The following is a 21163-nucleotide window of genomic DNA, read 5'->3' on the forward strand; positions in this document are numbered from 1 at the left end:
GCAGTAGCTGAGAGGGACATAATGAAGGATCTTTGGACATACTGTATAGGCCTACTGACATACTTACTTTCCTTTATAGCTTCCTTTTTCCCTAGATAGGCTACTGTATGTGTTTGGCCTACTTGTGTGTGTAGGGTATTGCATATTGTCAGCATATTTTCCATTTAGCCTATTTATATAGTGTCATATGTTTATGTGTTTATGAAGTAGACACAGTGAAGTTTCAGGGAAGCCCACAAATGAAGTGGTAGCAGATACTGTATGATAGTAGTTATAGTGGGCTAGATGCTCTTGTGCTGACTAAGGCCATGGGTTTTTTTCTCCAGTGAAGGTCAGAAAGACAGTCATCATTCATTTTATTTCAATAACAAGTTTTAAACTCAATTTAAAACTATTTATCTATAATCACTTTATGTTCTTAAATACTAAATATATATTAAAAATAGAAAATTCAATTACTATACACCTAGGATTCATCTTTATACAATAGTCTACCCTTCACATATTCTTCTGAAAAAGAAACATACACTACAGAGTAGTCTACATGAAAATAAGGATGAAAATCATTTAAACAGGTTCATTATATAAAAGTTCAACATAGAAAGAATATTGAATGTGAGGCGATTTGGCAATTTTATCTACATAATATGATACAATCTTCATATGTTGTTCTTCATGTCGTTTCAGATGGAATTTCATCTGGTGATAGAGGTGCAAACAACAAAGGTCAAAGTTCAAGTGAGATGGCACAGGACAGGAGACATCAGTGGGGACGGCCAGATGGGTAGTTAGACATTTGGATGTCGTCTCCTTGGAGGGAGGGATTGTGGTATCCAAACCCATCATATTTCAAGTCCAGCGGCTCACCGTTGTCCAATCTGAGAACTACAAAAATGTATTTGGTAAATACAACAACTCTCGCATCATCTTACTGTTGTTTGGATCATAATCAACTTCCGTTTACTGAATCTAGCTGTATCAGGGTGAGCAAAATATTAAAATACTGATATTTGTGATAAGTTATCAATATGTTGTGCATCAAATTAATTATTTTTGCAGATTTAGGTTTTTTCCCCCTTCTTCTTCAGTTAGATATCACACAGATACTGTCATGAATTGTATGATTTTCTATCAATGTATTGAGTTTTCACAGATTCACTGTTGATATTATCGTTATTATCGTGGTCCAAATATCACAAAGGTTTCAATTTGTGAGTTACTCTGTGTTACTCCCAGTCCTAATCAGCACTAACTTGCTCTTACTGTAGCCTACCTGGATCTCCAGGTGCTTCCTCCACCAGTTTACTGTGCGAGAAGTTCCGACGCTCTCTTCTTTTCAGTAAGACATACATGACCAGACCCACGATTCCCACAGCCACGGCCAGGCCCAGGATCACACCCCATGCTTTTCCATTGTTTGTACTCTGAGTTCCCGAGTCCACACCTTTGAGAGAATACAGTACATGAATAAGAATGCAGTGGCTGTTACAAAATATGTTCAATCATTACAACAGTGTGGTTCTGTAACAGATACTATAACAGTATCAGTGCTTATTTTTAAACTGTATACCTTTCCTAAAAATAGAAAAGGATTTCATCTTTTGAATGGATAAGTAGTTTTAGGATAGTTTTAGGATAGTTTTACTCTGTAAATATAACCATCTATGCTATCCTTATACTATATCTTTTGATGAGAGGTTCTGTATTTGTTCTGTCTAACTGTGCGCCAACCAGACCACCATTTTAGGTGTTCTACAACACTGCTCCAATATCCCTTTCTGCTATGGTCCTCAGGCACTGTTGTTAGCAGCTAGCCTGATCCCTGTTTAGCACTCTCGCCTGGGTCTGTTGCTGACCTCAGGAAATGGCCCCTCCCAGTTCCAGGGATGGGAACACAGGCCCCATTGTCCAGTGAGAGGTGTATGTAAGGGAAGCCTTTGCCCACAACAGGGGCAGTTACTGTTTGTAATTGTACTCCATCCAGTGGAGCTGAAAAGACTGGATCTCTATGTAAAGTGAAACGCCTATGTAGGTTAACTCATAAGCTGAATGAAGAAAAGTCATGTTTCATTTGACTTTAGAGACGATGGTGGTGACGTGGCCTTTCTTAACCATCATGGAACAATGGACCCATGGATCACAATGAGGAAAGGGGTTAGGCCAGGAGGCACACACCCAAAATGGCTGCGTTGTTATCCTTGTTCATTAAAGAGAATTATGACTGATTGTACTGTTAATGGTGTTAAATATTGGCATTGTTTGGCTTGATCTTAGAGCTAAAGTAGTGGTAGCATCTACTCCACTCAGAATGAGAAGTCGCTTCAGGGCAGCTGTCTCACCTTGCTCAGCATTGCCAGCGGCTGCAGCTTTAGCCAACGCTGTGGCAGTTCCACTTGGAGGAGCTGTGTCATTTGGAACGACTTCTGCTGTAAGTTCAGGAGCACTCTCTGTCGTAGTTGTGGGAATGTATTCTGCCGTACGTTCAGGAATATTCCCTGCTGTAGATGAAGGAATGTTCTCTCCCGTTGGCTCAGGCGTGCTGTCTGCTGGGTTTTCAGTAGCAGGATTTAGGCCGCCCATGGTGTCATTTCCCCCGGGGGGGTTGGTGGGTCCTGGGTTGAGAGGATTGGTGACATTTGAGCTGTTGGTCCCTGATGATGGATCGATGACGTCTGTGCTGTTAAAGTCTGTACCAGTGATGTCTGTGCTGTTAAAGTCTGTACCAGTGATGTCTGTGCTGTTAGTGTCAGTACCATTGATGTCTGTGCTGTTAGAGTCAGTACCATTGATGTCTGTGCTGTTAGAGTCAGTACCATTGATGTCTGTGCTGTTAGAGTCTGCGTTACTGACTTCTGTGCTGTTGGCGTCTGTGCTGGGGATGACTGTGCTGTTAGCATCTGTGCTGGGTATGACCGTGCTGTTAGCATCTGTGCTGGTGTCAACTGTGTTGTTAGTGCCATTAACAACGCTGACTGTACTATTGGCATCTGCCAATGAATCGCCATCTCTCCACATGCTGGGGTCAAATCCCATTTCTGGCTCTGGTGTGGCGCTGGCATCACTTGTCTCATTGCTCACTGATGCCGAAACGGCATCTCTCCACATGCTGGAGTCAAATCCCATTCCTGGTTCTGGTGTGGCGCTGGGCAAATCCACGGATGCGTCCTCCTCCAGAGAGTCATCTGACCGGAGCATTGGTGAAAGGGTCGCGACGGTGTCCGAGGAGGCTGAGGGCCCCTCTTCTTCGCTCCCCATCAGAGTTGGGACGGAGACGTTGGTCTGGGCGTCCCCCACGTCACTGTACATCATGGATCCAAAGGCCAAGCCATCATCAGCAGGGCGATCATCCTCTGCCTCTTCCACGTCATTCAAAGCAACTACGGGGATCCGAGTGATGTATTCCTCCGGATATCCATTGTTGAGGTCATCTCCGTACTCTGGCGGGTCCTGAAGTAAAACCCCACAGAGGCTCTGTAGAATCAGACACAGAGCCAAAACCAAGTCCTGCCGTCGTGTCATGTCGTGTTTTCTCTGCTGGAAGACATTAAAAATACACCTTAAGAACATTCCCTTCATACAAGCGTTTTTCAATACGGACATGACTAAATATTAGTATGATGAATGAGTGTCCTTTAGATAGACATTTGTGACCACATTAAAGGAACAAGAACAGAAGTATAAACTGTCAACACAAAATACGCAATAATGTATACTATTGATTTAGATGGATATCTTTACACTGTACATGAATAATTGACAGAGTTGAATTATTTGGCTGCCATTCAATCTGGTAAGTCAATTTCCCAAAACACATCAAAGAAACATGACCAGTTATCTGTTCATCTCTGATTTGTGAGAGCAGCCCAGACTGGTTGATGTAATCATGACAGACAGGATTTGGAATTAACTATGACACACCTAGGGTGTGTGACTCCTCAGACATTTGAATTATGCATTCTCTCAAAGCTGTCCTTCTGGTTGAACAGTTATTCAGCACAAAACAATTTTTGGGGGGCTGAGGTAATGTTTTACACAGCTGTACTTTAGTGATCATTTTTGTCTTTGTCTTTGTTTTTATTCTTGTGAAAACGTCATTTGTATCTAGGCTATAATAGTCCTTTCCATTTGAGAAACAAAAAATGTTGTATTTAAAAAATACTGTATAAAAAGTATGATATTAACTACCTTTTGAGTGACGTATTTGGATCCAATTCATTATGACTTCAAATATAAGTCGTAAACAGATTTAGCTGCGTATCATTTGATTAGTGGACGAAGCTAAAACAAAGGACCAATGGGAAAAGAGAATCGCGGCCAAGGTGAAGAGCCATTGAAGTGTTTTCACTCTCTCTGGCCCAGTGACTCCAGAGTTATGCCAGTTTGGAAACAAAACAGAAGCCCCTATGACCATGGATCCAATAATAAAGCCTCTATCCAAGTACATATTCAAACACAACAAAAGATGCCTGCAGTCAATCTTCAACACATAACTATATGTACACATCTCACATGAGTATTATATAGTCACAGAAACAGACAAATCAAATATACCCATGCAGAAACAGAATGAATTGAATTTGGACAACATACCTTTGTGCTCTTAATGTACAACAGGTGCGATGCTGGAAGGAAGAACGATTGATGCCGAGAGCCGTTTGAATATAAGAGACAGCGAACAGGACACCAAGTAAGCGGAAGGGGAGGGCACTGGTCAGCTTTGCGCAGTGCATCTGGGAACCTGCCTTACCTGAAAGTGCACCTGTTGGCCCCGCCCCCTGAAACACTGTTTAGGAACAACTGCGTCACAGTGGCAAAAGGACAAGAAATATTCCCTCTCTCTCACAAGCCCAAAATGTAGGACTTTTAGGAGTTTAACACGTCCGAGATCGTTTGTAACGTGCTGGATAGCAAAGCCCCTGACGGCAGGACCTGTGGGGATTCCACCTCTGTTGTCCTGGTAACGTGGGGCGGCAGTGGAGGGTGGGTGGGTGGTAAAACCGATCCACTTTCCTCTAGCTGGTATCGCAGGGCAACATCAGGAAACAAAAGACACGGGGTTATTTTTACATGGATGACAGCTCTTTGCGTCACTAGGGTGTCTCTTGTTATTGTTTCACTTTAAGCACATGACTGTGCAAAGTAGGGTTTCAAGAGCCAAGTCATTCAAACACTCAACATGTTCCTTGAAAACGCAGGGGAAACTTAATCAAGCACAACTCCAATTCTAAGATTCCAGAAAGCCTGGGCATTAATTCCTTATGTCTGTTACGAACAGAAATAAAATTGAAATTAATTGATTCTTTTAGAAAATTATTCTGATAATCAAGATGAACTGTAACCCTTCCCAGACTTTTCCTTTGGTGAAATTAAGCATTTACTAACCCCATTTTACAGCACTTGGTCTAAGGTCTAAGACTTTTTCTGAATCTCCCTTAGCTACCTTGAGGACCTCATGTACCAATGCAATGGAAACTGGTTGTGACAATAGGCTGCGGCTAAACCCTTCCATCAACCCTACCCCTAAAACCTAACCCTAACCAGATCAGTGACATGAATGCCAGCTATTTATCAGACCGACACAAATGGATGATATGAATACAGTGTGTACAATACGGGGTGTGTTTTAACTTAATGTGAATACGCTGTTGCATAACTCTGCTGTTCTCATGGACCTGATGTTCTTCATCTTCTTTCAGGTGTCACATACTGTATCTTCCCTTGGCTTGGAGTGATTGCCCTCCATTCTATTGACATTGTTCTAGTTATACTTGCAATGTGCTGTATCTAATATTTCCCATTGATCCCAAGGAAGAGCATAAGGCTGTTTATTGATTTGTTTGACGGTTTAATAGCTACTCTAGATGGGGAGTATCCTGATGATATAGGACACTAAACATTATGTATGTATATACAGTATATATATATATATTAGTATGCAATACAATTGGTGTGGTTGGATGGCTATACAGGATTGGTCATTTTTGTTTAAAGAGTCTTCCTAAAATCGCATTTGACAACAAGACCCTTAAAACATGCTGATGACCGAAAGACAGACAGACAAAATTGGGAATATAATGCACAGATTTGTGTATATCAATCTTCCTACCACATCCAACAGTAATGAAACTTGACACATGACGGTACTACCATTTGTAGCCATGAGAGGGCCCTCTGACATCTCTCATTGAAGATGCTGCAGAGTGGCTGGGTCCTTGCCCCTACAGAAAATATATGTTACACTTTTTAAGACTCATAAACCATGACCACAGAATATGTTTACATCTTCAAGTTAATCTACTTTCTAGTGTTCTTGTGCTATGCCTGTTCTGTGGCCACAGTTTCAAACAGATAATTGTCTGACCATTTGTACAAATCCCTACAATCAATTCCAACTTGATTATCACAATTGCAATGAACATTGCCAGCTGTGTCTGTCAAGCTCTGATTGTCTCTGTAAGTAATGCCAAGGGCAAGGATGATGTTACGTAACCATTAATATGGGCATTGCTCTGGCCTTCACTGGAAACTTTCCTTTTAAATAGAAGCCAACGTCACATGCATGTTATGCGCTCACTCAGGCCTTGTAAAGTCTGTGGTCTCTTTGGACCTGCTGCCCTGCTCTGCTCGCTCCGTGCATCTAAGAGTTTACATGCCCATGGAGACGCTTTGTGTTTTCCAGCTAATTTTGCTGTAATGAATGAAGTTAAATGGGGCTGTAAACTGCTTCTGGAGGATGAAGAAATAGTGCCCGTGGGCTGGACCGTAAAAAAGCTGCAGGACGAAACTGCTCTGATCTCATCAGCACAAAAGCCCAGCGGTTGCACAGGACGGACCGAAGTGAAGAGGAACTGTAGAGGATTTTCCTATTCTCCTGCTTCCTACACTTTATTCTCCAGGTCATTCTAATGGGAAGGTCAATGATTAGGAATCAACCACATACTAAAGCAGTTGATTTGTCCTGTAGTTTGCTGCATAATTGGACATTTGCAGACAGAAGAGCCCATGGACATGCGTGCGAGGCAGGCAGCAGCTGATCTAGGTAACCTAGACGAATGGCAGGCAGCGCCGATAATTATGTACTTAAGTTACTTAAACAACTGTCCAAAAGCACTCTGCTGGCATGTTACTGGGTTTAAAAGAGTCCATTTTGTATGTCGTCCAGCAAAAAAAGAACGATGTTATATGACACTCCCTGGGACATGGTTTCAGGATGAAGACATTTCCTACGCCGCGGCCCAGTCATCATTTTAGGCTTTGTCCGCCTCGTCACATTCATCAGTCTACTAGAGATGTGTTGTGTTCATGGTTTTCCACCCAAACTTCCAGATCATAAGCACTTTATTGGCTATTGGCGCGACTCACAACACGAGGGACTTAGAGCTGCAGAGACAGTCTGACCAGGCCGAGACCATAAAGACGCAACTTCAGGAGACCCGTGTGGTTCCACAGAACTTCTGGGGTGTCTGTAATGCTTACTGATGCTGAAAATATGTCCTGCTTAAGACAGTTATTAAGTTTTGTTGGGTAATTTTAAGAGTAGTCAAATGTCAAGTTAATTTGTGGCCTTGATCTTGGAATCGAGCATATTTCATCTCAGAACCAAGTGTGTCATATTTTTTTTCCTCCTAATATCAATTTTGCATTGAAACCTTAATAGGTGTTATTATACAAATTGAATTTAATTGAATTGAACTGAAATTCTCATGTCTAAAAAAATGTCCTGTCTTAAGACAATCTTGGTTAGGCCTATATGTGATTATGGCTAGCTACACTGACATTAGACAAGTTTTACGGTTCACCTGGGTATCACGGGTGAAACCAGACACCCTGCGAAGAAGTTATGCAAGAGATGATTCACAGAGTCTGAGCCAGATCAGCGGATCTATGGACCAGTCTGTGGTCAGACATGTGCTGGCTAACCCAGGGAATTGAACCTCCAAGGTCTCTCCTTTCCCATTTTCCTACGGCCATTTTTCCGGCGCTGCTGTAATCGTCTTAACAGCTGTTCCTGCGTTATCCAAATACTACGCAAACTGTGGATGTTATTAAATGTTATGGTTTGACTTTTAGAGGGGCCTTATTAAAGCTTGGCTTTTCAGTCGCTGTCCATCATGCTCAGGACACTGCTGTGCTCACTTAATATACGCATCAACCTTCAGTTGAACTGTCTCTGCAGGTTCTAGAACAATGAGCACCTTTTGTCATTTCGTCCCCTTTGAATGGTGAGGGTCTATCTGACATTTTTGTCAAAACTGAGTTATTGCCCTATTCCTATTCTATAACAACTTCATATGGTGATGTGAGGTGATTCTTGAAGATGTATAATTTCTTTGGACATCTAAAGAGGCTTGTTCCACATACAGTATCAATATAACTGTACTCAGAACGCAGATAGAACCTTATAATTCCAAGGGGACGATTTTACAGTATGCAGATAGTTTCATCGTGTGGAATTACAAAATCAACATATTTAGTCAATGGATTGTGAGTTTGAAGCCGTTTTTTTGAAGGTAAAAGAGCTACATTGTGCTGCTATGAGAGGAATATTTTTTCTTGGGTGTAAGAGAGCGGACATCTGCACATTTCTGTGGCCGTTCTGGAATGAGAAACACACAGGTGGACCGACCAGCAGACACAACACAGGCCTGTCAACAGCTCAGAGCCTACAGGGCGGCCACAGCCTACAGCATAGCAATGCCTCAGAGCCTATTATGGGATGGCCACAGCCTACAGCACAGCAACGCCTCAGAGAGAAAGACATGGAGGGATGGAGAGAGAGAGAGGAAGGAAAGAAAGATAAAGGAAGATACACACATACACATATAATCACCCTCCCTCTCTCTCTCTCACACATACACATGCACACATGCACACACAGAGATTCCTCTTTCAGACATGACATCATGGTTGTCTCTCCCAGGCTGCCTTTATCTGTTCAGATGGATGATACAGGAAGAGCCAGGACGAAATCTAGAGCACACACGCAAGAAGACAGCTCTCTGGACGAGGCTAGCCGAGGGAGAAGAAGATTAATCACAACGACGCTTCTCAATAACCAAACTGACACACCACAAGCCCCTTGATCAGATTCCGTGCCTCTGCAAGCAGCCTCTCTTCCAGTGGTGGAGAAAACTGGGTCACTTGGACAAGTGTTGTTGGCCGCGTAGCGTCATCCCACAGACTTCTGAAGGCCCGCTCCCCACTCTCTGGCATGCCTATTGGGAGCTCACATGGATGTACTGAGGGCCAGAATACACTGCTGCAATCCAACAGTCAAGGAAATCCGTCATGCTTACACAAACACAACTACACACACACACACACAGAGAGAGAGAGAAAGAGAGAGAGGCACGCACACACACTTACACACACACACACACACACACACACACACACACACACACAGACAAAGAGAGAAAGAGATATGCACACACAATCACACACACACACACACACACACACACAACCATTCCCCCACCCACCCACCCCGGTCAACACAAACACACACACACTTTCTTGTACAGTTTCCGTGGGGAGAGAGCATGCTCGTGCAGCGGCAGAACATTTGTAAGATGTACTGTACTGTAGCCTCTCCCAGCCCAGCGGATGTGCTCATCATTCGTGATCTACTTCTCTGCTGAGTTATTTTAGCTCCACAGGACCTTGCTCTTTTGGGTGGGGTCCTCTTTACTAAACGAGGTGTTAATAACATACTACATCTGTCATAAGTTCAGAAGTATGTGAGTCTTTTAGCCTTTCAGTGCTCCATGTTACCATTACATGTGGTGATTTGTTTTCTGTTTCAGTGTGACTCATATTAAAGATTTAGGCTGTGACTCACACCCTTCACCCACTGTTTTTTTCTGGGCAGGGGAAACCGCTGCAACGTTAAGGCCTTAGCCTAATCCGGCCTGGCTCTCTCCCCTTTGAAGAACTAACAAACCGACAGCACGCAACAACAACACGCCGCCGCAAGTGAAATAAGAAGCATGTGACGTCGTTTTTATTTGTGTTTGCATCAACATTATAAGGCCTATTTTCAAACTCCACTGGATCATGGGGAGATCTGAGGCTTACACAGGGCTTAGAATGAGAGTGGGGGTATTTATACGGCAGCGATGACAGACACAGTGAGCACACACTCAGATGTGTTTAAAATAAATAGATATTATAAATATAAGAGGTTGAAATAAAGCAGGATGCTATGTAATGTTACTGGGTAACAAACGATCAACAAATAAACAGAGGGCTCTCTGTCAGTGCACACTCAATCAACTCATGACTCCTCCGCCAATGTGGCAACTGGCAGCAGGACATGAGTTGTTCTGGGCTAACCGGTGGTTCTCTGGTTTTGTCTTCATAGCGTTGGAATGTCAGCTCAGCAGACAGGCAGGTGACTCCACTACGTCTCATCCACCACAGACCGACTCATGTGGCCTAGAGAGACACACTTCTCAGACACACTTCTCATACACACACGGCTACAACCAGTAGGCTAAACGTCCTGGGCTGGCCCATACTCACAATAGCTCTGGCCACACAAAGCAACTTACAGATGTTTACAGCAGGAGTGTAACAGTATACAAAGATCACGGTTCGGTGAATACCTCGGTTTTGAAATCACAGTTCGGTTCATTTTTGGACTGTCACCCTGCAGGTACTGCTAAACTAAAATTTGCTGAAAATAAATGGGAACTTAAATTTGAAACATGGTCTGCAAGCAAAGGAGCCTTCCGTTGATTACTGTTAAAGACTACATTTGGTACATACGGACACGGTACACAAATGTATTAAACCTGGCATCCTGTAGCTAAACGGTTCAGAATTAATGTGTGTGTGCTTTATGCCCTTTACAGGGTTGGATACATTTACATGTAGCGGTAAAAGAGCTTCCAAGGGAATCAGAATTGCAGCACAACACTGCCCAGCTGAGAGTGAGAACACTTAAAAACACACAGACTGTACATTCAGCCCTCAAACTCCAAAAAATGGCCTGCTCTCCTATAACATCTTAATAACAAACCGCATGTCTAGCCTGGGGAAAGCCGAGGACAAATTTGTTTACTTATCCAACACCCCATGCAGCTTAAACAAGTAAAGTGTGTTTTACACCACGCCGTGCGTCTGTCCCATGCTTCAGCCCCTAACGGTGCAGTAGGAAATATGGGGCGGTGTGGTGTCAGGCTCTTTTAACAGCCCTGAGCCCACGATGAATAGATGTTTCACCAGCGCGGATGCCGCACAGCCGTGGCAAGGCGAGAGAGGCATCATGTAAATGAGCGGGCGTCCGTTTGCCCGCCGGCTCCCCCCCCCCGTGTTTGCTCCAGTGCAGCCGTGGCCTGTAGGGGCTGCAGTGTGGAGGCACAACGAGGGCATTTACGGGGGCTGCCAGCGCTGAGGAGACAGCTCTGCCCCTGGCAGATGGCGCGCGGTTTTAATGCCACCACAGCTATTCTCGGGCGCTCGGCGCGCCAACCATTACGCCAGCGGCTCTGCTGCGCCTCTGTCTGCGCCTGCGCCCGTGCCCGCAACAGGCTCCGACCTCAAGCGCTGGGCACTCCAACCATTACGCCAGCGGCTCCGCCTCTGTCTGCGCCTGTGCCCGCTTCTATGCCCGCACCAGGCTCGGCACTCAAACGCTTAGGGCATATGGAAGGCATGCACACTCTCTCTGAGGCTAAAATAGGAGGGACTCTGGCAATGCAAGGAGAAAGGTGCGCCCAAAGACTCCATCATTTTCCTGCTTACACCTGAGCCGTTCAGGACGTGCCAAGAAACACCAGTCCCTTCCTAAGAAGACAGAGAGCGAGGAGGCTCAAAAAACTTTGCAAAAAGCGAAAAAGGAAAGAAGAGAGAAAAAAAACGTCAAGATGGTTGCCTCAGTGGTCCACTGAATGAATGTTTCTTTTCTTCTTCCATGCGGAATTCCTGAAATTATACCTCGGCATAGATTTAGCAAGTCCTTACCACTGTGACATCACATTTCCTGGGGAAAGTGGTCATGCTTACTGTAAAGCGCGGTGGCACAGGGCCAAGAGAAATTACACATGGGTGACCTCGTTCTATGGCGCTGAAAAGCAGACGAATGCTTCATTCAAGTCAGTCATGGGCTCTCTCAAGCTCTCTCAGCACTGACATCATTCCCTTGTCTCCCTTCACCCACTCACTCTCTCTCACTCCCACTCTCCTTCTCTCTCTCTATCATCATCTCACTGAAGTAGCCTGTGATTGAATCCAGAGAGGTTGTGGTCACATCCTCTTCCCTGACCTTCAGCAGAATGCCACACAGTTGGTGCAGTTTCTGTTGGCTCATCCGACAGATCCTCATGTTGGCTGATTTACCCCGTTTCAAGTCCCATGATGCTCCTGGGCACCTGATGATTTTCTCCCTTTCTTCCTCTTTTCTCCATGTCTGTGATTCTCCAGGTTGTCTGAATTCCCTTTGAACCCTTTAGATTGATCTTTCTGGTGATGAAACTCGCCCAGACGACGGATCAGGCTTAACCTCTGTGCTGCCTCTGAAATATTTGGCTGATCTGGCAGGGGGTCATCTGTTTAAGCGCTTCTCTCTCAGCTCACTGCTCCTCGGATGACCTGCCGCACGAGCCAGGGAATGTGTCTGATCCCCGGCCTCAAAGAAGCAAAGCAGAAGACTTTACTGAAACTTCAGCAAATCAAATACACACAGAGAGAGAAATCATGCTGTCTGCGCCAAAGGTTTGGACAGATCATTAGCTAAGACATGCGCGTACTTGCGCGCCAGTGATGCGCGGGTACGTGTCTGAACGCCCCGCCCCGCCCCGCCGTTTACAACTAACCCGACCGCAACTCGGACCGCAAAAAAAAAATATTGAAATACAGGACCCGACCCGCTTATTGTAAAAAGTAGCCTCTAACTTAGTCGTAGCGTCATTGAGCTATGCAAAATTGGTATCTCATATGCATGTAAAACAATAATATAGCCTATATTGCCTAATTATATATAGCCTATAATTGCTCAGAATTTGGGAAACATGCATTTAGTCTACCTTTTTTTTGTTCCGTGTCAGCATTCATCCAAAAATGTGGCTGTTTGACTCAACATTGAACATAATTAGCCTAGGATTTTCCTATACAAATTCTGTTTCAGCCGTTCCTCACATGAATGCCTTGAAGCTCTCCCAAGCATGAAATGCAGGCATAGAATATTATTAAGAAACTCTTTATTAACGTCTTCATCAATGGACCAAAAGTCCATTGCTCCGCGATTATAAATTGCAGCGAGATGAAACCTTTATTGCACGACGTGGGGAAGAGCAGACGTGGGGCTTTCCAACGAGCCACTAGGCCTATAAGTTGCGCAAGGACGCACATATTGCATGCTCATACCAATTGTAGGCTATATGCCTTGATGACATTAAATTAAGAAATATTTCCTGATTTGGGAAACTTTTAGTTTATTTTTCTTTCCATAATACCATTCGATCTTGCTGGAAATTATCAGACTTGAGAAACACGCATTGCATCGGCAACTTCGCTGCTCAGTAGACGATTCTGCCACTTTCTGTAGAGGCCAGCAGTTCGAGATAAAAGCTGCAGATCATAGACAGAGAAAGCATATGCTCTGAGAACAGAACACAACTGCATGTCAAGTGTAGCCGAGGGTCTGTCTACGCAGAAACAACAAGTGCATTTCTACATGTGATGTTCGTGACAAAATGTGGGGGATAGAATCGCGTTTCAGTGGGAATGCTGCAACTTATGTCTTTTTCTTCTGAAAAAGTGAACGATTCACCTCAAATTTGGCACATATCACCTGGACTATAAAGACAATTATGTACGATATAAATGACAATTTATTTTTTTTACCGACCCGACCAAACATGACCCGCATATCATTAAAAATATTTTTTCTTGACCCATAACCGCGGGTGACCGCGGGTGACCGCGGTCGCCCGCTCGATTTGGATCAGCCCGCGCATCACTGTTGCGCGCACACACACACACACACACACACACACATTCACACTCACACATCTGTAGACACACTCGTACACACAAGTGTTGTGTGTGCACTGCAGACACAAACAAAAACACAAAGACACACACACACACACATAACACAGAAGAGATTTTCAATTCACTTGTTTATGAATGTTCTTGTTCCTAAAATGTTTCAGCGTGTGTGAAAACGATCACTCGGCACAGCAGGTTTACACAGCTCTGGTGTACACCCAGGCATACACCTAGCACCCGCAGGACACAAACATAGGAAACTGCTCTGAAAGGTGCACAGTTTGAACGTGGCGGTCGAGTTCGGAAAATCTGTTAATAATATTCCTCCGCAAACACTTTCATTCTGGCCCAGATTATTAAATGAAGAGGAACCCAGCAGTGTGACACTCACACACTGTCTGGAAAAAATAGATGTACTTTAAATATTTTTCGCAAACCTGTTATTTTCCAGCCCTCATGACATCTGCAGATGTAGCGAGGTGAGATCATCTTTATTCATGTTTCCACAGGTGAGGACTCTTGTCTTGTTATCTTGTATGGAGAGCTCATCAACTTCCCGGCTTTCAGAATGTAACATGATCAGAACCAAGTCATCTGTTGGGACACTCGATTGGTCTTTAATAGGTATCTTTGTTCAACACCTAAGGAGGAAAATAAAAAAAGACAGCAGCTTACAGTAATATTATTGTGTAGACGTATTGTATTGCATTACATATTGCAGTGTGCATGGCCTTTTTAAGAACTGGCTTTATGGAAAACAGATGAAACTGACCCCATACAGTCAACTCTATAGCTTAGTTACAGTAACCTACTTTTGTACATCTATTCAGTCTTTAGAACAACAGTTTCCCCCTGTCCAGTCCAGTAGCAGTCATTTCATGAGGTAAATGTAATTTTTGTTGCTGCAGTTTGCACAGTCATCTGTCCACCTTATTACTGTTACATGCCTGCAGGGCACAGCAGGAGTGAACCAGTGATACGATACCCTATTAGGACTAATCATCTCTATCCATTTATGGCGATGAAATTTATCACAACATCTCTGTTTGTATCCTTGTCAACTGGAGGTGGAGACAACACCAAATGTTTTGACAGGTTCAAGAAATCCAACGTAAACTTGTTCTAGCCAATGTAAACGATATGAAGATGTGATACAATCGAGTAAACTAACCACAGGAAGACATTTGCACTTTTGTTCAATTCATTTGTTTAATAATTCCTCCATGGTTAAGTAATAGGCTTATTTAGACTACAAAAATAGTGTCTAGCATTGGAATTTGTTGTGTGTGTTGTAAATCGGGAAATAAACTAATGACTTCACTGCAGAGGAGAGTTTCCACTCAGCTTGGCTTGAGCTCTGCACTTTCTCACCAACGTTTTTTATTGTTTGCGTTCCCAATTTCCATCTTTTTTACAGAGGCACTGGCGTGATCCAAGGTGCAGAGAGAGTGATTACGGCCTCTTTTGCTGTTGGTCTGTCGCGTCTGTTGTGTTTAGAGCTGGGTGACTCCACGCAGGCGATAATATGGGAGCTGACAGTCTGCTCTAGAGTCAGACTTTCCACTGATTTGCACTGACGTAACCCGAGAGAGAGAGAGATAGGCTACAGATTCTTCTCCACGCATCATCCAAAAGACAGCAGGGTTGGGGGGTTGGTATTTCTGGACATCTTTGCTCATTGGCACAGAGAAGGAATGCCTGGTGGTTATAAAATGCAGTTTAGAGAACTAATAAAAAAAGCCTTTTTGACATTTATTGGGAACTTTCAATAGTAATATGAACTTGAATGACCCATTCAGCAACAAGGTTTACTTAATATCAATAGTGGATGGAACAAAATCGTGGAAACAGCTGTCAACTTCTATGCTACCGGTAGACCACAAATGTGTTTTCGGGACACTTCTGTCCAGACTGCTGATTGCCTGTTCACTGCTCAAAGATTCAGGGTCAGAGCACATGAGTCTGATAACAGCTGTCAATGCAGCGATACCAGACTTTCCAGTGTCTCACATTGCCAAGCTCCATTAATGCTTTTTCCAGGTTTCACTTTGTTCCAATCTAACAATACCATTACGGAATTTTATACTCCCTCTGCGCACAGAATGTGTTGTTCATGCATCTACACAAGAGACTGTATATGAGTGATGAACTCTGCGCTCCCCCCCCCCCCCCTTAAATTACTTCACTGTACGGCCAATGACTTCATCGCCACCTCTTGTTCCATTGTACAATGCACAAGTCAGACTCAGTTAATGAACGTCAAAGGGATAAACCACAGGGCAGTTCAGCCATTCTGTGGTAACACATGCAGCCGATTAGATTTGATGATGGCAAACCTCTGTTTGAGGAGGGATGCAGTTGACTGAAGAGAGAGAGGACTTGCTGATCTCATCTGGTGGGTATCTGCCATCTGCATGTCTCCTGTCTCTCTTCCCCTCTACTCAGTCTGCACAACATGCATGGACATTTATTTCGCCGCTCATCTCCAGAGGAGGAAAGAGAACGATTGCCATTTCCGGCTGCCTGAGGAGGGTGATTTGCATAACCGAGTCCCTTTGCGTTCCTCTGGCGTAATGGGACCCTAATTGTTCCAATGCCGCTTTGAAAGCTGTGCATAAGCGGAATGGAATGAATTCAAAATCCTCAGATCTTTTAAAAACAAAGCTCCGTTTCCCTCGGCTTTAATGATAGGAGGGAAAACACTGAGTGGCCACAATAATGTCAGCGCAGGATCCCTTCCAACCTGCCAGACACCTGGGGAGCCAAAATTATGGGACAACCTGTGGTCCCAAACTTTATTACCAGACCGTTAAAATCCTGGTGGAACATCTGCACACATAAAACGATAAGGTCCATTTCAGCCTTGTACAGAAAATCTTCCAATCTACAAATGGTCTGTGCAGTCTGTGCATTTTCTTTTTTGGGTTTACAGACACTTATCTAAGGCAACTTACAGCAGTTTGAGATTGTACAATTGAGCTAGAGAGATAGAGATAGAATATATAAACATCTAAGCTACAGTGCAGTGGAGACCGTAGCTACCGCTGCATCTGTCAATACTAGAGGATGGTATAATATGAGGAGAAGTGGTAGAAGAAGGTAGAGAAGAGGAGAGAGGGAAGAGGAGAGGAAGGAGGTAGAGGAGAGAGGTGAATGAAGAGCATGGTGAGTGTGTATGAGGTGTGTGTGAGGTTCTCAGAAGAGCATGTTCATGCTATACACAGGCCTCTTTGTCCAGGCTTACAGATCATTAATACTAGTTTACATGCTGTGAATATATGCTATTTCAGAATACGATTGGCAGTGGCGAAACCCATGCCGGACATTACTGTCTGCCGAAGATGGACTTGGTCTAATGAAGCGCTCATTTATGATATCTTTGACAAAAGCAGAACTGATGTGTCCTTGAATATGCGAGACCACAGTTATTTTCCCCCTTTTAATAAATATGTGGTGGCGTGTGTGCATGGCCACTGCTCAAGTGTGTCAGTGTGTATGTGTGAGTGTCTTTGTCTTTTTTTGTGGGTACTTCTGGCTCTGGTATGTTTCCATATGGAAAAGAAGTGAAGGATGACAATGGGCGTAAGAAAATAGAGGGAATGCTGGGATAGCTACCGACCACAAATCAGCTGGAAAAGTCTTATAAGCAGTTTTTATAAATAGCTCCTGGTGCTCGGAGTCTCTGCACACAGAGTCTGTCTCTCGACGGTTTCCCCCTTCCAGTCCAGCTCTGCGACAGCAATGTGTGTGCGTGTGTGTGTGTGTGTGTGTGTGTGTGTGTGTGTGTGTGTGAGTATTCATGAATGCTAGTGCTCGGTTCCAAACCCCGATCTCCTGTTGAGCTGTTCCATTGCGTCAAAGCTGACAGGTCTATTAGGTAGTATTCCGCATAGCACGTTTGCTTCCTAGTACTCCTCCCCTGCCTTTTAAAAACTCTCTCTGGGTGAACACAAACAGGCCTCGTTTGAAAGCGCGCCGTTTCAACTCGAGCCATTTCAACGTGCCCAGTCCGATCTGTACAGATGCCCGCTCCGCCACGGCTTCCAGAACTTTGTCACATTAAAGAGAGGAGTAAAACTGGGGTTTACAGGCCTGGGCGTCGCAGCTGATACGCAGTGCGTATACGTTGCTGGCTGAGGTCACTGCTGGACGATGCCCGTGGAACGTGTGCCTGCGATGAAAGCTATGAAAGGCTGTCGGGGGACCATGACCTTATTAATCTGCTGCGTGCTCTCTCACTACTCCGTGTCCCACCGCGGGCATCCACTTGTCTCCTATGACTTCATGCTTAATGTGGTCTGCAGAGAGCAGGGGACCACATCTGGGCAGACTAATGAAATTTAAAGCCTAGAGTGTCGCACAGCATCAAGATGTTTATGAAAGGCTACCAGACACTCACCTAAGTTTCTCACTCCAAAGGCAATGTACTGTACTGGTAGGCAGGGTGATCTAAGTTCTAATATGAGTCTGCAGCAGAGGAGACTGGATATAACCCTTCTATTGTGTTAGAAAGCTGTTTACACCTGTGGTGTTAGCGGGTCCATTTGGACCCATGATTTTAAAATGCTTGCAAATGCTTAAAATCACCAGTTTTCTTCAAATTTTGTTTTTCAGCTAATTGCTGGCTTAGTATGTATTCATATAAATGGAATCAGTGTGTGAATTGTTTTTAGTTGGCTCCACAGACACATTATTTTAAAATATACCACTCGTTTTTGATTGCAAAAACTGTTTAAATTCACTACATATATTTATTTTTCTTATAGAATGAGTAATAATAAACTGTAAATGTGTTATAAACTAATATTAGAGTACACCTACCAAAAAAAATAAATATATATTATTATTATTTAAAATTATTAACAATAGTGACATCTTTGGTGTTTCGGGTCAAAACGGACCCGCATAGATAAATGGTAGGATAAAGAAAGCAAGTATTTTTTTTCCCATAAAACCAACTTTTATTTAACCATACCAATTACCTCTATCCCATAAGCTGGCCGTAGCTTCATTACAGGATCTGTATACCCCCGCAAGAAGCAACAGTCCCATGTAGGCATCGAGCTGTGTTTCTCTGTCCAGCTATCACCAAACACTCTTCTCTCTTCCATGTTGGTCATCTCAAGTAGGATATTCTGAATAGGTCGTGTAAAGAACAGTTCAAACGCTGACTTGATGTCTTGGGCGTGTGACACAGCGTATCTAGTAGGCCCTGGAGTCATTCTGAGGATGTTCTCTGTCGGTGCCCTGGATTGGGTTTGAAGAGGGCTTGATAACCATGAAATGTCACCTTTTCTTGACTTGAAAACCTCTCTTTGATCATCTGTGACATCTGGGTCCTCCTCATCAGATGTTTGGTCTTGTTCAGGGTCATACTGAACGTCATCCTCATTCTCAGACACATCCTCCTCAGCTTCACTTTGCCCTCTATCCTCAGGATCACCATCATTACCAAAGATATGATCCAGCGCCTCATAAACAGTATACCTTTTGCTCATGTTGACTCCTACAGAATTCAACTGATAATATCCCACCCAAACCCTCTTTATATGAGCGAATGTTCATAAACAATGTATGCTGCAAGAAAGTTTGAGTTCACGTGGGGGGTGGTGTGTGTGTGCACCTGTATGCGTGTGTTTCTGTGGGTCTCTGTCTGTGCATGTGAAAGAGGCCTGTGTGTGTGTGTGTGTGTGTGTGTGTGTGTAAATGTGTGTGTGTGTGTGTGTGTGTGTGTATGGGTGTGTGTGTGCGTGCACGTGTGTGCGCGCGCGTGTGTGTATGTGTGCGCGCGCGTGTGTGTGTGCGTGTGTGTGTGCGCGCGCGTGTGTGCGTGCGTGTGTGTGTGCGTGTGCGCATGTGTGTGTCTGTGCATGCGTGTGCGCGCGTGTGTGTGTGCATGCGTGTGTGTGTGGGTGTGCGTGTGTGTGTGTACGTGTGTGTGCGTGCACCTGTGTGCGCGCGTGTGTGTGTGTGTATGTGTGTGCGCGTGTGTGTGTGTGCGTGTGCATGTGTGTGCGTGTGTGTGTGTGTGTGCGTGTGTGTGTGCGTGTGTGTGTGCGTGTGTGTGTGTGCGTGCGTGTACGCGTGTGTGTGTCTGTGCATGCGTGAGTGCGTGCATGTGCGTGTGTGTGTGTGTGTGTGTGTGTGTGTGTGTGTGTGTGCGTGTGTTTGTGTGTTTGTGTGTTTGTGTGTTTGTGTGCGTGTGTGCGTGTGTGCGTGTGTGCGTGTGTGTGTGTGTGTGTGGGTGATGTGAGCCATAATTGATCCTCAGAGCAACCCATAGCTTTGAAGTGACGCATACAACAGCCAGTATTCTCTGCCGGGTCATTTTGGACCCGTAACACCACAGATGTAACTTTTTTTTTTTGAGACCTTTAGAATTTACTAAAATTGTGAAAATTAATTTTGCTGCATTTAAATGGGTGTGTCTGAGGATTAGATGAAGCCTCATTCCAGGACAAAAAAGAAAAGTGTACTTTTTACACAGTTAAACTGGAAAACGGGTCAATTTTGACCCTAACACAATAGAAGGGTTAAGGACTCTTCATACTATGGAACAAGACAATGGGATTTGGCCTCGTCTTGTTGATGAGGATGCATGTGCATTGTGCATACGTGGTTAAGCATGTGTGCATACAATGACTGTGACATCATCCCTAATTTAAAAGATGTGTTAGATGAAAGCCAAATTCCAGGATATGGGGTTCATTTTTGCTCTTTTACATGGGATGGCAACCTCATCGACATCTGCATATTTTACTGCCGAGCAACTTAATGCCTCTTTAAAGTGATTTCTTAATAATCGACTTGTTTTGTGGGGTTGTAGGGGCTGGTGGGGCGGGGGACTGGGGTAGGGGGTGGAAGGACCCAGGCCAGCCGTGTACATCATGTTTTCGGCAGGGACTAATAAAGCACCAACCCATCATTAAATCCGGCCCTCATCGGGAACTGGCAGTCCTGTCCTGGTTCATCTGGGGTTCATGGCATTTAGAAGTAATACCCTAATCTCTTGCCAGGAGACTAAAACACCACATACAACTAAACAACTGCTCAGTTAGCAGTTGAACATGCTGAACCAGTATACTGGTCATGCAGTGTACAGTCAACTGAGGAAAATCACAGCTTACAGCTCAGCATCTCAGACCGTATACGCGCCAATGGTACTACA

At 44.2% G+C, this 21163-nt stretch overlaps 1 protein-coding gene across 2 annotated transcripts; it reads right to left on the reverse strand.

The window, feature by feature from the left end:
- Positions 1-339: 339 nt before the first annotated feature.
- Positions 340-5297, reverse strand: muc15 (mucin 15, cell surface associated). Of its 2 annotated transcripts, none has more exons than XM_062548607.1 (4): positions 4591-5297; positions 2340-3531; positions 1274-1444; positions 340-885 (listed from the first exon to the last, which is right to left on the reverse strand). In XM_062548607.1, the coding sequence occupies exons 2-4, from the start codon at positions 3517-3519 to the stop codon at positions 764-766; spliced, it is 1473 nt and encodes a 490-aa protein (XP_062404591.1). In that variant the 5' UTR covers positions 3520-3531; positions 4591-5297; the 3' UTR covers positions 340-763. The 2 variants fall into 2 exon arrangements, with proteins under 2 accessions (XP_062404591.1, XP_062404590.1); XM_062548606.1 differs by having other exon boundaries at positions 2340-3534; positions 4591-5296.
- Positions 5298-21163: the final 15866 nt, after the last annotated feature.

The sequence above is a fragment of the Sardina pilchardus genome, chromosome 11 (genome assembly GCF_963854185.1).
Source record: "Sardina pilchardus chromosome 11, fSarPil1.1, whole genome shotgun sequence".
Taxonomy (NCBI): Eukaryota; Metazoa; Chordata; class Actinopteri; order Clupeiformes; family Clupeidae; genus Sardina; species Sardina pilchardus.

Bases quoted from the DNA above. Each gene is read 5' to 3' on its own strand.
- muc15 (XM_062548607.1), bottom strand. From the start codon at position 3,519: ATGACACGACGGCAGGACTTGGTTTTGGCTCTGTGTCTGATTCTACAG. The intron at 1,445-2,339 runs GTGAGACAGCTG...ATTCTCTCAAAG, and splicing joins CGCTGGCAATGCTGAGCAAG to GTGTGGACTCGGGAACTCAG. The intron at 886-1,273 runs GTAGGCTACAGT...ACATTTTTGTAG, and splicing joins GGAAGCACCTGGAGATCCAG to TTCTCAGATTGGACAACGGT.